General features: G+C 39.4%; 1 protein-coding gene and 1 long non-coding RNA gene across 9 annotated transcripts in view; one reads left to right on the top strand and one right to left on the bottom strand.

Moving 5' to 3' along the window:
- The first annotated feature begins 1069 nt into the window (after positions 1 to 1069).
- On the top strand, positions 1070 to 5240 carry en2a (engrailed homeobox 2a). Of its 2 annotated transcripts, none has more exons than XM_021310906.2 (2): positions 1070 to 1986; positions 4095 to 5240. In XM_021310906.2, exons 1-2 carry the CDS (start codon positions 1497 to 1499, stop codon positions 4415 to 4417), a joined length of 813 nt encoding a protein of 270 aa, XP_021166581.1. In that variant the 5' UTR covers positions 1070 to 1496; the 3' UTR covers positions 4418 to 5240. The 2 variants fall into 2 exon arrangements, with proteins under 2 accessions (XP_021166581.1, XP_012708611.1); XM_012853157.3 differs by having other exon boundaries at positions 1090 to 1986; positions 4098 to 5240.
- A 2310-nt stretch (positions 5241 to 7550) lies between these two features.
- The window catches only part of LOC105918141, a 41884-nt gene continuing 32369 nt past the window's right edge, over positions 7551 to 17065 (bottom strand). For 6 of the 7 annotated variants that reach the window (XR_004927366.1, XR_004927367.1, XR_004927365.1 and 3 more), the window contains 4 exons: positions 15647 to 15823; positions 11646 to 11685; positions 9617 to 9669; positions 7551 to 7811 (listed from right to left, as the gene is read on the bottom strand). This is a non-coding gene — a long non-coding RNA (uncharacterized LOC105918141). Of the gene's footprint in view, positions 7812 to 9616; positions 9670 to 11645; positions 11686 to 11854; positions 11891 to 15646; positions 15824 to 17065 lie in introns of all 7 variants that reach the window. The other variant, XR_004927369.1, reaches the window with a different exon arrangement.

Genomic DNA, 17065 nt, shown 5'->3' with positions numbered 1-17065 from the left:
TGAGGGAAAACCCCAGAAAAGGCGTCTTTAGGAGGTGGTCAGCAAAGTTACCCAAAGTTTTGTCTTTGGCGCGACTCCGGATCCCGAGCGGCGCGCACAAAACAGTTTGTTTGCATCGCTGATTTCTTTTAAAGGGATATGGACCCAGTTCTGGGGCCACCGCAGGCGTCACGGCAGGAGAAGGCAATCACATTTTAAATACTTGAAGCGCATCAGTTTCGGCTCTTCTTGGCCATCGCGCTTTAATCATGATGCGTTTTAGTTGCATATTGTGAAATGAAGCGACGCTATTTTGCAGGAAACAAACAAATATTTAGAAAATACTTTAAATTCAATCATCTATTAAATGTTAATGAACTTATATAATAGTTTAAATATGAAATATTATTTTACTCCATTCCTAAATAGGGATTTTTACGCATAACATTGTCCAACTTTATTTAAAGCTTTTTTTTATTTTAACCATAAACAGCCTAAATGTAGTAAAACTATTAAAAATTAGTTCAAATTTAACAAACAGCATCTTAATTCTACATGGTAGCTACATCAGGATATCGTGGATCTCTGTAAATGACCCTAATCAGGTCATTAACAGTATTTAAGCAGGTTTTCAAGTGTTTATCGGCTGGTGGGTAGTTTTGCTTTTCATCTTCAAAAGTGACCACAATCAAATCATTGGTATATGCTTTGGAGCTTATTCAACCTATGAGAATGTGCTTTCCACTAGTGCTGTTGGAAAGTGTTGAACCCCCAGCTCACTTTTTACGAACCAACGCGTCAACCCTCCCGTTGTTTTGTTGTTGTTGTTGTTTTTACGCACAAACCAACGTACATCTCCCCAAACTCCTGAGAAAAATAATGTACAACATGTCATGAAATACTGGGTGTATCTGTGTGCATGCTCCGGATTCAAATTAGGCTTTCCTCCTCGTACATGTTCGGGACTCTTCCCCTTTTACTAGGGCGAGGATGGGGCGTTTGTAGGCTGCTCCGGAGTCTGCGTCATGTGGCCCGGTTTCTGCCGTCCTATTGGTCAGAGGCACGTGTCTGGGAGGACGGTGGGTGAACGTCACTCGGGGGGCTCGCATTGAAAATAAGAACAAAACTCCAGAGTGAGAGTATTAGAGCATCAGTTTAGGAGCCTCTTTATTTACCCTTAGTTTAGTTTAGGTGTAGGCATTCCCGGGGACGCACTAACCGGATGGTGCTATAAATTGGATGGTGCGCAAATGGCAAGCGCTTTAGCTCTGAGATATCACTTGTAACACGATTTCAAGGGAATATATGAGACAAATTATGCTCTTCTCAAAGGACACTACGGCAAGGCTTTGCGTGGTGTCCAAGGCACTCACTGGTATTTGAGTTGTTTTATTTATTTATTTTACCTGTGCAGTTTTTTGGGGATAACTTCCCCCAAGGTTTTTGCGCAAAATTTCTCGCTGCGGAGGGAGCGACAAAGGGGTTAACGAGCGTAAAGTGGGGGAAAGTGAATCAGTATGGAAGAAAATGATCACGGCAACAGAGATGCGGTGGAGCGGCAGGAGTCGGCGGACGAATCCAACAGAGCCATCCTCCCCTTGTTACAGGCGCCGGGGAACCTGCAGATCCCGCACCGGGTCACCAATTTCTTCATCGACAACATCCTGCGGCCAGACTTCGGACGCAAGAAGGACGCGGGCGCGCACCGCGATGAGAGCAGCCCGGCGTCGCGGGAGACCCGCGGCAGCCCCGCCGCCCCTCAGACCGAGCCGGTGGGCAGCACGGTGCCGGCGGAGGGGACCTCCACTCCGCATACGGTCACCGGGCCCAAGAAACCCGCGAAAACAGCCGAGGACCCCCTGAAATCCGGCGGGGAGAACGGAGACCAGTGCCTAAGCTCAGACTCAGACAGTTCCCAAGCCAGCTCGAACCCATCCATGTCCCAACAACCCATGCTGTGGCCAGCCTGGGTCTACTGCACCAGATACTCGGACAGGCCTTCTTCAGGTTGGTGGCATGCCGCTTAACTACATCCCCGAATATTCGCTGTAACCTGAAATACCCCGTAACACTGACCCCGGATGGCTTGACCGAGTTTTAGCAGCAGTAGAGAGAGCGATCGCTGCGCAGCGCACAAAGCAAAAATCCCTTTTCTAAAACAACAAAAGAAAGCATGTATTTAAAACCTGGACACGCATATAGAAGTGGATTTTACACAAAACGCGCCATCGCGCCGAAATAAACCTAAAATAATTTTTTATCTCATTATTATTATTAAGCTTAAAGCAGGATTCCAAAACGAAGAAAGCAGGCCTTTTGAGGACGCGAAAACAATAGAGGAGAAATATTTAATGTGGACGGGCAGCATTTTTTGTGTGATCATTTTTTGGTTTTCGCTCTCAACACAAACAAATAATAATGACATTTTTTTTAGAACTTTACGCACAGATTTCTTTCTAGAATATTAGTGTAATCTCGGGAGTAAAAATATCCCCGCAGGAGCACAAGCGTGCTGAGCTGCGCCTATTCCAGGCTGCATATGAGCCTCCAAACTAACATTTGGTGCACTTGTAGAGCCTGGTTTGGCTTTCCAAAAGTTATGTTTGGGATCGCAAACCTGCCAGCGATTTCAAAACAATCGCAGCGGCGAGCTTCTTGGTATAGCCATAAACTAACTCATAAATTCTCTAACGATTACTGTCTCGCTCCAAAGTAGCTATAGTCGTTAAAGGTTTCTTGGCGTGCGTAGGAGAAGTGGAGTACAACTTGTTCTCATGCATTATGTAACGCTATACTATAGAGTGGCGTGGGTATTTACTACGAGTTGCTGGGCTTCAGTTTTCTTTGGACGTATAGGGTTGAATTGTTTCATTAAAGGTTTTCGCGCATCGTTTCGGACGAGGGGGAAACCCAGCAGGCCGTCTTTCCAGAAGGCAAATGATCCTGCTTCCAGTGTGTGTGCCGCTCAGATCCCAGATTCTGTTCACGTCCGTCCAACAAGGAGTTTCTCAAGTGGCCCACAAAAAAAAAAGTGAGGGGAGGGATTGAGAGAAAGAGAGAGAGATAAGCCATTTCAGTCTTTTTTCAAATTTTTAATGGACAGCAAAGACGCGGATTCTACTACTTTTCCTGCTGTCATCTATTAATATTTGTATCTATAGACTAGACCGTGTCAGTATATCCTGAGTGTGTGTGTGTGTGAGTGTGTGTATTTGTAAGAGAGAGCGAGAGGGAGGGGGCAGCAACAGGGAGGCATGACTGCTTTTGGAAGCCTGGAGTAGATTTTTTTTTAGCTATTATTTGTTCTTCCTTTTCAGCAAGTTTTTAAGGAGAAACATTAACGGCTTATATATAACATTACTTTTCCCTCATTTTATTTGGATTTCCAAAAACAAACCGGACTGAGCCCGCGCATGGATATCTATTTGTTTACATGTATTATTGGGCGGTTGGAGAAAAGAAAATCGAAAAAAATAAAGCCCACCTTTTTGTTGGGAAGTGTGCTTTACGCACGGGTTTCGGGTACACCTGCAGATGACATCTGCCATGCAAAGTAGGAGAATGGAGTACAGATTGGGGTTTAGTGAAGTAGTTTGGTGGAAATCATAACAACAATTCTTCGTGGAGCTGTTTTGGTTTACTACTATCCACAAAACGCCCCAATCTCGCCCATAGTGTGGTTTAATGGTGAACTCTGAAACCGTGATATCACGCCCCATTTCCGTTTATTTTAATTCGTGCTTGGGTCCCTTGATTCCGATTTTACGTGCGAGATTTCGAGCCATGGTTAAACTAAAATAAGTCTGATCGACCTCCTAGTGGTAAAGGTGATTTATTTGAGTCCTAAAACCTCTGTTAATTTTGGAGATGGAAAAATCTCGGGTTTGTTATTAAACAATTCGTACCGACCATGCATAACTTTCACTTATGGGGTGGGGTGGGGGGGGGGGGGTAATGTCTTCGAAACGACCAAAAACTACATGAGTACGAACTGGCAAATGTGCGTAAGAATGACTGAAAATGCTTTCAACACTGATCTTTTTTGTATTTAATACTGACAAACAACCGAATGTGTCTCTGAACTCCCCCAACCCCCTCCCCCCCCCCACGCCAAGCAGGGCCAAGATCTCGCAAACCAAAGAAGAAACCGACCAGCAAAGAGGACAAGCGACCACGGACGGCCTTCACAGCGGAGCAGCTGCAGAGACTAAAGTCGGAGTTCCAGACCAACCGGTACCTGACGGAGCAGAGGCGGCAGAACCTGGCGCAGGAGCTGGGTCTGAACGAATCCCAGATCAAGATCTGGTTCCAGAACAAGAGGGCCAAGATCAAGAAGGCCAGCGGCACCAAGAACACTCTGGCCTTGCACCTGATGGCGCAGGGACTGTACAATCACGCCACCGTCACGTCGAAGGACGAGAAATCAGACAGCGATTGATTCCCAGAGAAGTAACACAGCAGCCTCCCGACGAAGAAGAACCTATAGTAATCCTATGATAGATTTATATTAAGATTAAAAACTCTACTTACAGGAATATTTAATGTTACCACTGCAGATACTTTAACTATCACTCACTATGGATGTACACAACGGCACCAAGACACCATAACAAATAAATAGAGTCCCTACAGGAGTTTCTAACCCCACCATAGGCCTCGGTAGGTTCCTATGGGAATATTATAGTGATTTTTTTCGTTATATGGGAGGATTTAATCAAGCCTACAATGCAATAAAATGATCGAATAAAGGGCCAGTGTATAGCCTATACCAGCATAAATTGTTTAAAAAAAACCAGAGAGAGATATTTCTGCAATATCACGTCTATAAAAGATGTATAAAGGTACGTTTTCATTGTTTTTGTCGTCCCCGCCCCCTTCCCGGGGCCACAAATGCTTACACTCTCCATTTTTATAAGCCGTATAAGGATTACTGCTATCCATGATTGTCATGACGTTACATTTAAACTAACTGGCACTTAACGTTTTTATCTGTCAGTAAAGTGGGAAATTAATAAAAAGAAAAAAGGAAAAAAAAAAAAAAGAAAGGAAAAACTGAAGTCCAAAGAATATTTTTCTGCTGCATCCTGGCTACTGTGATTTTAAATATGCTAACAAGGTTTTTTCTAATGCCATGCTCGCTTGGTTTTCTTGGATGTTTTCTGCGTGTAAAAAGGACAGAGAAATTTCTTAGGGCTAATTGGGCACTGATTATTATTATTATTTTTTATTATTATTATTAAATCCCCCCCCCCCCCCACCCCACCCCCAAGTATTGTTGTTGTAATGCAGTTTATTGGAAGTGACCAGTGGCGTTTCATGCACGAATGGCTCCCTGGGCAAGCTCCTCCTTTGGCCATCCCATGCGCACAAAAGATCCACACCCAAAATCTCATCTCCAACTAAGCTTTTTTATTATGAAATTTTGCACAAACATTGAGAGCTAAAAAATATTGATCCTATGAAAATTGATGTGAACCAGGGCAGTTGTTCACCTTATGTTAACATTTCATTTCTAGTTAATACATAAACAATGTATTTGTTGGGTTAGTAGGATTTATTTCTCTAGTAAGCATTAAACGATAATTTGTTTTTAACCAAACAAAGACTGTTTCATGTGCTAACAGGAAACTGAATATTAACAAAGTGGACAATTGCCCTGGTTCACTGTGTTTGAGTGTAGATAAACACTTTTTGCAATATTTCTTAAGGATCCACCGATCAATTGGCCATAGATCGGAATAAGAGTTTTGTTGAGTGGCTGTGATCGATGATCACCGTTTTCAGATCTTGTTTTGACAAAAATCTAATTAGTTAAATGTTAGGGATATACTCTTTCATGCATAAAACTGTGATAATCCTGTAATTTTCTGTTTGAATCAAAACTGCATTTGTAAAAGAAACTGGATCACAATTTCTTTTCGCTTCAAAGTGTTTTAATCCCTAACATAAAATAATCAGGATTCATCAAAATCAGCTCAGGCCCCATAGGAAACTGGACATCGGCCAGTGCATCTGCACTAATACCTGTTTTTCTCCAAATAGAGATAATCCGTTGACACCACAGAAAGAAATCTGTCTAGGTTTGACCAGTCAGCACATTGAGCTTTTCATCATTGCCTCAGTTTAAGGCATTTTTCTTTTTTCTTTTTGTGTGTCATGGTGACACCCCCCCCCCCCCCCCCCCAGACGATGCTGCCCTGGGGAGATAGCCACATATATCAAAAACTGCCACTGGAAGTGAACAAGGGAACTAGGTTTTCTTTTCTTTTTTAACTAACACTCAAAGGTAGGACTTACTTATATGATTATGGTCGTCTCACAGCCTTTAAACAATTGTGCGTGCTCTCTTCGTTATATGCCAATGCATCAGTGCAGCTATTATAGTTTTGAATAGCAATATAAATCATTTTTTTGTAGCTAAACGAAGGCTGTAATGCTGCCTTTTGAATCACGGAAACAACTCTGTAGCATAAAGACAATGATGACAACCATTTCTGCGCACTCTTTAGACTTTTACATGCAGATTGTTGGATGTTCTTGGTAAATCTTTCTCTATTTACATTTTTATTACATATCCATATATCATGAAAAGAAGGGAACTCCGTCAGTGACTGTATTACAAATGTTGGAAATCTCTTATCGTTGTTGAAAGGACTTCATATGTGTATTTATATAGATTATATTGAGAAAAAAATCTATCCAATGACCAGTGTTGCTTTAGAGTAGATATCTGAGGTGTTTACACTGCTTGTTTATCTTGCAATAACTTCATTTTGTTTTCTTTTTTGTTTGTTTTTCATTGTGAATGAAAAAAAGCGTTTTATGGGGCCTTTTTTGCATGAAAGCTGCAATTTGTTGTACTTTGGGCAAAAACAACTGTGTTTATTAACTTTGGTCTTTATCGACAAAAAAGTATGATCGCGTTTCAGACTGTATCCATACCAAATTGTGGACTTTTTGCCTTTTTTTCCAATGCATTTTTTCTTTTCTTTTGTTGTGCATCTGCAAAAAGTGTGTGTGAATTAAAAAAAAGGAGATCCACCAAACAGAAACACACTTTGCCTTAAAAAGTTCGAGTGGGAACTTTTTTTTTTTCCTGAAACAGAACTGTGCCGAATCAGAGAAGCAGTGTTACTTCAAATGCAGACTTACTCAAGTTTTAATGCCTTTATGAGAACTGCTGGTACGACATTATGAATTTACTCATCAGCGTATATCTATCTATATATGAACATGTTTAAATGAAATTACAACACAGAGTTGTAGAATACAATGCTATTTTTTATTTTATGTTGGAAGTATTCTTTGGTATAAATGTACATAATTTGTATCATGTATTAATTGTGTAATTAACTGCCTCCTGAAAAACCGCAAAAGAAGAGTAAATAAAACCTTGGAGATTATACATGAGCAGGTTTCTGGCTCCTTTTGTATTTATCTGGTGAAAAATTAACATAAAGCCTTTATTCGGTTAATTTCCTTGCTAGAAAATACATTACACACTCACAAATTAATTCATAAACATGATAAACATCCATGAAATCCATGCAAGATCACATTCATTGGTTTCCAAAAAAAAAAAAAAAAAAAAAAACATTTGCAAAAAAGAAAAAAAAAAAAGCATCCAAACATTATGCAAGTGAAAGCCTTGAACAATTCCCAGGCATGTTTCCCCAACAATGCCTTATCTGCATTTCCATACTTGCACCACTAGTCTTTGAACGCCATGTCTAACGGCCAGCGACTAGCGTTGTGGCGGATCGGGGGCTGCTCCCAGCACTGTCTTCGAGACGGTCAGTCTTCTCCGCCGACTCTGAAAGGAGCCTGAGCTTCTATCGCGAGGCAGAAATGGGGAGCAGAGAGGGGGACAGAGGGAGAGGGAGGGGAAAGAGAGCAATGAAGGTCAAAGCCCGTCATGGCTGCAGGTGGCTGTCCCACCCCCCCCCCCACCCCTTTCCTCCACCCAACCCCACCTCCGCCTCTCTTAGTAACCCATTCTCCACACACGGCGTTCTCACTCTCTAAACTCATACACTAAGTCTGCCTTACACACACACACACACACACACACACACACACACACACTTATCACTGTATTTCATTTTCCTCTCCCACACATTCCCCAGACTCCATTCATTTCTGTTAGTCCTCACACAAACACACACAGACACGCACACACACACACACATTCACACTCCACTGTTGTTTTGATCCTTCATTCAACCAATAGGAATCTTCTTGTGAATGTTCTCGGGAAGAGGAGCTGCGGGAAGTTCAGATGGGGACACCAATGCATGAACAGAAGCTAAAGCTGTTAAGCAACATGGGCGCATTCTCCTGGAAATTATGCGAGAACGCGTTATCTCTGCACAGTTCGGAAGTGGAGATTAAAAAGATGGCGCGGGATTTCTCAAGCGAGGTTCTGTCGAAAGATGCAAGCAGTTAATATTTAACCCTCAGAAGGTACTTCTACAGGTGTCTTCATTTGGTTTAGTTTAAGATGTGCTGAATCTGGAGGTTAAAGCTAACGGAGTCGGGAATTCTGAAAACATCTTTGGCGCATTACGTGTAAGGTATTTTGTGAACCTTTAATCCCTCTTCCTGTTTGCAATGGGTGGGTAGCTGCAGATAAACCAATCATTTTTTTTCACAGGAAATGAAGGCGGGAGGTGGTGCACTACTTATGATCTTCCTGTTTGAAACACGCACCGAGGACACAACATAAAGAGTAGTTCCCGTCAGAGTAACCATCTGATATAAAATAAAAGAGGTGCGAAAGCTAGAATATTAAATTAGTTCAAGTCAACATTAAAGAATTGGTTTTCACACTGCCCTACTTTCTAATTGGAAAATCTTTCATAGTTTTACAGTACATGTTTTATACAGCAAGATAAGGCAAAGACTTATTACTGATAAGGTGACATTTTAAAGGGTTAATGTTACTGTAAAATACATATTGTGCAAAAAAGTACTACTAAACAATGCCCTTTATTTCAAACAAGACAAATTAGGCTTTTTTAGATTTTCAGTCATGAGAAACCCAAACTGTCAATAAACAAATACAAAAAACAAGTGTAAAAATCAGTTCACTATGTTATTTTAGCACGGTTTTCTGTTTAAAATAAACATTAACATCATGTTGTGCATTTTTTGTTTCCAACGCTTTGATTAAAGAGGGAAACAATGTCAATATTTTTGTTTTTTCGTTTTTTTCGGTTATCGTAGAGTGAAAACCTGTGCCTACAGACAGTGGTAGTTTTTAGCATTAGTCACACCCTCAACGAGCCCTAAATCACTGAGCTGTTAAATGTTCGGTCTTGCGTTTAAAAATTTTGTATCAAAAATGTGCATAATTTTTGATACAAAGGATAGTAAAAAAGGAGAATCCTTTTTGTTTTGTTTCAGTTGAACACTTGTGCCACGCCCCTACCCCATTCTGCCCTGGGAGGTGTGCCATATAGCACATATCAGCAACCACCACTGCCTAAAAAAGATCAAAGGCAGTGCACCACCAGTTCCCATTCAGAAAAATAATAGGCAAACCTGATGACAGTTTAAAATTTAATAAAATAGCATTCCTGTACACTTATGTGATATTTTTAGACTGGAGTTGATTGAAAACCAGTTATCTTATTACCTGTTGACAGAAAGTTCCTTCAAAGATCCTGAACTGTTTCAGGTGTTGGTGACCTAAACCAGTAACAACATAAAACCATGTTAGAAATATGTATTTTAACACACGAAAAATAAAATAAAAACAAAACTGTATACCACAATCTAATGGGTTTTATTTAAAGCAGAAAAGCTACAACCTTTGTTCATTTTGCTGCTAAAAATACATGTTTAGTAATCATTTTCAAGTGCTTATTGCTTAGAATAATGTCCCCCATTGTTGTCACGCTCTTCATAGAGAAACATGAGTTCAACAAGCTGATATCTGCTTCCTTATTGGTCAGACTACCTGCTCAGATCGCCAGCCAGCGATCTGCTGCTCAACAGACTGTAGTTTCACACCAGCGGTGACAGTTGCTGCTTCTTTAATTAATTAATTAATTCATTTCCAAACCATGACTATCTATTTGGGATTTCTTTCTTGTACACAAGGGAAACATGTAGTAGCCTTCTTTCAGCTAGCTGACCAGCAGTGGTCAGCACCAAGTTTGGGCCGGTACAGTGCTGCTAAGTTTACTTTATGCTCCATAACATTTTGCTCACTTCTCATTACTTTCTCTGGCATCTGATTAAAGCTTAAACTGTAATAACGGGAATTCTTTCAGATTTCTTTTAGATTTTACTAACATTTTTAAAACCAACATATATAACTACTCCATGCCCAGTCCGGGCTAAGAAGAGCTGCAGAAACTTAAACTTGCTGAAGTGAGTGTGGGGTGCATCCAGTAAAGTATCAGTGTATATATCTCTGCACACAAAAGGGCCCCATCCTGCTATGACCTCTCCTACCATCCTCCCCCTCCCCTACTGTGTCATTTACCCACAGTTTCTGAATGCTTCCTACGGCCAGAGTGGAATCTGCTCAGAGGTGCCCGGGCTTTGTGGCGGAAACATAATTAAAGTGGTGAAAGATGTAAAAGGTGAAGAATAGGGATGACATCAGGCCAATTTCACACTTGGCACTCGAATGGCTAGGTCCAAGCCAGGACTCTTGCCTCGCAACACAGATCAAAGCCCACTGTCAACGCACCAGTGCAGGAAAAAAAAAAAGAGGCAAAAGGACACCTAACTATGCTAATCCCCAGGACGAATATATTTTAATCTTGTTAGAATACAAGTTAATGCCGTGGCTCGCTGGCTGAACTTTTTTTTTTTTTTTTTTTTTTTTACGAGAATGAGAGGTGGACAGAACTACTTTTACCTTTTTTCTACATGTGGTGCCTCTGTCTGGTAGCGGCGAATAAACAGCCAGAGTCTGAACAAAGTTTCTTTTGGGCAAACCTGCCGTATTATCGAGCTGTATACTGTACAGGCGGCAGATACTGTAGCCGCTGAAAAGGCATGCAACAGTTTAATTAAGAACGACGATGGAAGGGGGGAATAAACAGTGTCAGTGACCCTATTTCAATCCCCACTAGGGCATCTAACATGCAAAGGAAATGAGTATTTTGTGGACCAGTTTGTTCCCTCTCACACTGAGCCCTCCTTTCTCAAAAGCACCTTGGTAACCCTTGATCTCTCATGTATGGAAGTCAGGGCGCTGGGGCCTGCAGAAGTTGACTGGGGAGACAATAGCAAGTGGATCCATTCTGGTAAAAGTCACACCCAGGCAACTCTCATTTCACACACCGGGTTTGAGTGACCCTTGAAGAAGGATGCAGAACGTTTAAGCTTAAATTCTTTTGGGCCACTTACAAAACACACACATGTGGACTGATTTCTATGCTAGCAACAGATTGGGTCTATAGTGGCCTTTTTGGGGACTGTTTTCTACTCAATAACAAGTGGGAATACAATATTTATTCCAAAAACATTGTTTAACATACACATCGGGTCCCCATTCTGTGATTTCTGGACATGCTTCTGATCAAATTAAGAGTCAGGAGGAAGCATTCGAGTAAACTTTATTTGGTAAAGAAAGAAACCCCTGACCCCATTTAATAAAGGTTACACTGACCGTTTAAAAACATCTCAAATCAAATGTTATTACTCACCTAGTGCCCGCTGGAGTTCGGCAGGACCCACCCTGTGACCCTGCACAGATAAGCATGTTTAGAGGATGGATGGATGGATGGATGGATCAATGGATGGATGGATGGATGGATGGATGGATGGATGGATGGATGGATGGATGGATGGATGGATGGATGGATGGATGGATGGATGGATGGATGGATGGATGGATGGATGGATGGATGGATACAGTTTTCAGTCTTCATCAGGTATATGTTGAAAGTCGCTAAGAAAACAAGAAAACACACAATGAGCCATTTCGGTCATCTAAACACTAAATGCTCATTGTTACGTCCTGATCTGAGTATTAAAACAAAGAAATTAAATAAATTAAATGTTATTTACATGGCGCCAATTCACAACACACGTCATCTCAAGGCACTTTACAAAGTCAAATTCAATCAAATCATCCATACAGATTGGTCGAAAAGTTGATGGCTCTGCAGCATTTCCTCAAAGTGAGCATGCATGAAGCGACAGTGGAGAGGAAAACTCCCCTTTAACAGGAAGAAAACCTCCAGCAGAACCAGACTCAGTGTGAACGGTCATCTGTCTCGACCGACTGGAGGGAAAAACATTTGTTAATGCTGGAGAAGTGGTTATCACTGTGATCAATAGCAGAGATGGGCAAAATTACTTCTAATTTCCTCAAGATATTTGGTGGTATGTATTATGATGACAATCTGGTAATGCCAATAGGAAATATGGAGTTGAATTTTACTAATATTATGTTTTGTAGTAATTTTGGAGATTCCACTATACGTTACAATAACGCAAAACACACTAGGGATGGAAAACATAATAAATATTATATCATGGCATATGTGTTAATGGTGGTAAACGTAACTAGTAATGTAACATGAAAATTAAAACGCGCAAAATGTAGATAATGTTTAAGAGTTAAGTCGCAATAAAGGTAGCATTAACAAGAGATGGAAGATATTTCATCATGTTTATGTTGGTGGTTAAGTTAGTCATGAAAAAAGTACAAATTTGGAATGGGCAAATTGGACTTAAAATGTTATTAAGGTGTTTTTTGGTAATTGCTTTAAAAGTGACTAAAAGTAACCGGGGATGAGAAATATAATTAAAACTTTATGAAAATATTTGTGATATTTATGGCGAGGAGGATGTAAGTCAAAGTAAAAGTTATACAAATTTATGATGAATGAAACTTACTTAAATTTTTTTAAAATAAGTTGTGGTTTTTGTGTCAGTTATGATAAAAGTCATGTAAAAAGTAAAACTAACACGGGAAATCCCAAATGGACCTAAAGTTTTATCACAATATTTACTGATACTTATAGCAGTTACATTATAAGTCAGCATAAAAGTAATGCAAACTATGAATAGGATTTTACAGCCAAGTTGGTATTCTTAGTTTGTATTACCTCTATGATGACTTATAAGTAAAATTGGTTTTAGATTCCTTCCAAATTTTTTGTGGAAAAGATCCATAGCAATTAACCATAAAAATAAGAATAAACATAACACAAATTGTGCATGGGTGGTATAGACCTAAAAAATTTACGATACATTTTGTGGCATATTTATGGCAAAGGCAATAGAGCCATGAGAAAATAATACAAACTACAAATATAAGTTATGGACTTAAAATGTTGTGTTTTTTAATGTGAAGCCAATGAAAGTAATACAAACTAAGGTGGGTGAAACCAACTTAAAACTGCATCATATTTCACATTTGTGGTGATGACCATAAACATGTAAGAAATATTACTGAGTCTGCATCCAGTCAGAGCTTCACAAAAACAAATACTGTTCTAAAAATCATCACTTCTCAAATAAGTAGCTTCAATGAAACAATTATATTCAGTAGTGCTGCTGCACGCTGCATCATTGCATTCAGTCACATTTTTAACCATAAACATGTTCATTGATGCACTCATTGAAACTATAATAAAAAAATATTTTAACAGCTAATTAACGATTTATTATCAACAGTTTATCACTATCACAGGATGTCTAATTGGTATCATAAGGATTTGCTAATAATAAAACTAACACTAATACATATAAGTGCTCCAAAACAGACCAGACTTTTTACCAAAACATTTAAACACAAAATACAGTCTAGAACCTAAAGCACGTACATTTTGCTTTTAAAATAAAGGTTACCCGTTATCAAATAGGCTGCTTCAGTACACACATGACATTAAGCATAATAGTGCACAACCAGATTTTTAAACATAATTGAAGAATTGGTTGAGGCTCACATGGACTGGACATAGTAGGAATAATTCAGCGAATCAAAGCAGCAAAAAATTACAACGATATTAACTTGTTTCAGATTTCCCGTTCCCGTCAAATTCAGTTTAATTCAGTTCAGTGGATTTATGTAGCACACATTCACAGCAACTGACATCCTAAGGCACTTTATCAGACAAAACTTTCTCCATCTAATCAGGGTTTTTGTTGCAGAAATTAGATCATACACTGCAAAAAGGAACAAAAAATAAGTAATATTTTCTTGAAATGAGTGTATTTGCCCTTGATGTGAGCAGGTAAATAAGATTATCTGCCAATGGAATAAGAATTTTGCACTTAAAATAGGAACAACTCGTCTCCATCATCTTATTTCAAGTGCAGTATATCTAATTATCTTCTTTTAGGGGTCAAAATACTCATTCCATCGGCTGATGATCTTATTCGCCTGAATTTCACATGCATTTAGCTACACATCCTAAGCTGCTTCTATGCTTTCTGTTTCCTGGTAGGTAGGCATGATCTGATTGTAAAGGTAGGGTAACATGGAATAAAATATCAATTTTCCTGAATGTTTAGACTTAAATTTATAACAAAAATAGTTTACTCTTATTTAATTGCTAATTTTAAAACAGAAAAAACAGGAATCCTTCTTACTGTCTGGTTTTTAAGTAACAATGTATAATAATGTTAGCTATGCCTTTAATGCTATTTTTGATTTTGATACAATGGACAAAATGAAAATATCAAATAAACACAAGGTAAAGTTTAGATTCAATATTTTTCATCACAGTTTTCAGTTGTGCTCTTTATAGAGTAACACAAGTATAACAAACTACTATTAGCTGGCTATGTAGTGAGGCTATCAGCTCCGGCTGCGACCGCAGTCAGCTGCTTGACGGATGTGGCGCCTCACAGCTTGCCAAATATTGTTTTAAAACAGAGTTTCCTTTTTATTTTCCTTCCGTTTTTGGCGACTGAAAATATTTCAAGGACAGCAAATTGCACCTTCATGCAAGAGCGGGAAACAGTTCTAGCCTTCTTTCAGCACGCCGAGTTTGCAGTGTGCAGCAACAGGTGTGGGAGGGGCACTGCCTCATTGCCCATTGCTGCATACAGCCAAAGAAAACCTCCTCTGACATCACTTTAAAAAGGACTGTAAACTGCAACTTTTGTTTGTTAGATCATTTCTGTGGCCCAGAAACTATAGCTTTTTAGCACCTCGGTATACCCTGATTCTGGTGACTGGCCTACTCTTACAAGTAATTAAACAACTTTACATTTTTTACATTTTAGTCATAGCCTCACAACACCAACTCCAACATAAACAAGGTTCAAAAACCCATCCCAAAACCATCATTTATCTCATTATTCCAAACCCAGGTTTGCACATTCTGTTCTGTATTTATTGCATCAAGGAAAATAACATTAATTGCTGCCAAAACTCTGTTCAGGTAGGTTAGCAAAACATAGTCCTCACAAGGGACACAGGTACAAACAAAGCAATGACAAATATCAGTACGCTACGAGGTGCATTACAGTTTCATAAGTCAAGGGAGCCTGTGCAACAGAAAAAGCAGCTCTCTTGAGCAGATTGGTTGCTTCTCACGTTACATTCTCCTTACACATACTAAATAAAGATGTACAATGTACAGCCATGCCAGTTCAGGCCTTTTTTTTTGTGTTTTTTTTTGTTTTACTGAGTTCATGTTGCTTGCTGACACACAGCTAGACAGGGTCAAGGATACATCTGACTCACCTCAGACCTCTGCTTTCCCCCCGGAGAATGGCCTGTCACTCACTTTATGGTTACGGATCATAGCTGACAGAGGCACAAAGTGAGAGCTCGATGCTGCATCAACAGCACCAACATCATCGCCAAAAAACCCCATCCTTAGTGTGACATCTTCCTCCTAGTCCACCAACACAGCTCTCTCTGCACCGAGGAAAGAAAAAAAAAAAAACATTCACACACTGAGAGCTAATAATAAAGTGTCATTCAGCCGGAGTAGGGAAGAGCTAAAAAAAATAATGAAATATAGACATTTACCTTTAAATTTTGCACACTGATGCTTGGATATAGGAAGTCTAGCAATAGAGCTGTTAGGAAGTGGCAGCCTACAAAGCTTTAAAATGACAGGGCATATTTCTTAATTTAAGCCTTTTTTTTGCACCGACTGGGTGTAAAAATGTTCAGTGTGGAGCTCAGTGAAACAGCGTCAGGTTGCTGCAGAAGATATCCTTTAATTGGTATTAGTTAGATAACAAAATAATCACATCCATTGAGATGTTTGCCTGAGAGCAAAGGGTTTCGCCAGTCTGTGATGGTGACGCTTTGTTCTTCCTTTCCTGATTTAAATTAATGTGGATTTTAAAACAGCTACAGACGTCTAAACTAAGACATCAAGCACATATACGTACAATAAACAATTTAGACACTCCCCTTCATAAAATGAGACAGAAGAATGTAATAAGCAGCCAGTATATAAAAGATGCTGCAACAATCTGCATCTAATTATTAAAAAAATAACACTAAATCGCCAGCAAGCTGAACAAAGAGCAGTGGCGTTATTGTGCAGCAAGACTGAACACTGAAACCGGTACGTTAGCATTGTTTGAACTGCTTTTTGAAACTAATGGATAAATTTGTCAATTTTTTTCAGTTTTTCATGACATTAATGGAAGAACATTTAGTTATGTTTTAGTATTTCGTAGAGACCGAGAACTAAAACTGGTGCAGGTATACAACCGCACTACAATAAAACCTCTTGGAGACTATGATAGCATCATTATGAAGCTTGAATTACAGTGATTAGCAACAGACATGTAGAAACGTGCACCAAAAAAAGCCACATTGGATTAAAAAAATAAAATAAGATTAAGGTCCTAAACAATCTTCGTCAAGTTCAGTTTGAGCTCACACATATTTCAGAGAATATGTGCAGATGAAAAATAATTAAAATCAGTTTTGATAATTTAGCTGAACCTTCACACCGATAAAATAGAAAAAATTTGCCGCAAAAGAGCTCAACACAATAGCAAACTTAAACAAATAAAAATCAGCCAGTGTTTCAATTATAAAGATTTATAACAGGTCTAGTGTTTCAAGCAGCATTACATATACTCAGCACCTGCCAAGGGATTTCAAAAATAGTGCAAAATTCAATAAATTCATACA

Source organism: Fundulus heteroclitus, chromosome 21, assembly GCF_011125445.2.
Source record: "Fundulus heteroclitus isolate FHET01 chromosome 21, MU-UCD_Fhet_4.1, whole genome shotgun sequence".
Taxonomy (NCBI): Eukaryota; Metazoa; Chordata; class Actinopteri; order Cyprinodontiformes; family Fundulidae; genus Fundulus; species Fundulus heteroclitus.
Note: the sequence above shows the minus strand (reverse complement) of the source record. Positions and strands in the feature narration are given on the sequence as shown.

Coding starts and splice junctions, on each gene's coding strand:
- en2a (XM_021310906.2), top strand. CDS start 1,497: ATGGAAGAAAATGATCACGGCAACAGAGATGCGGTGGAGCGGCAGGAG. Junction 1,987..4,094: donor CTCGGACAGGCCTTCTTCAG/GTTGGTGGCATG, acceptor CCCCACGCCAAG/CAGGGCCAAGATCTCGCAAA.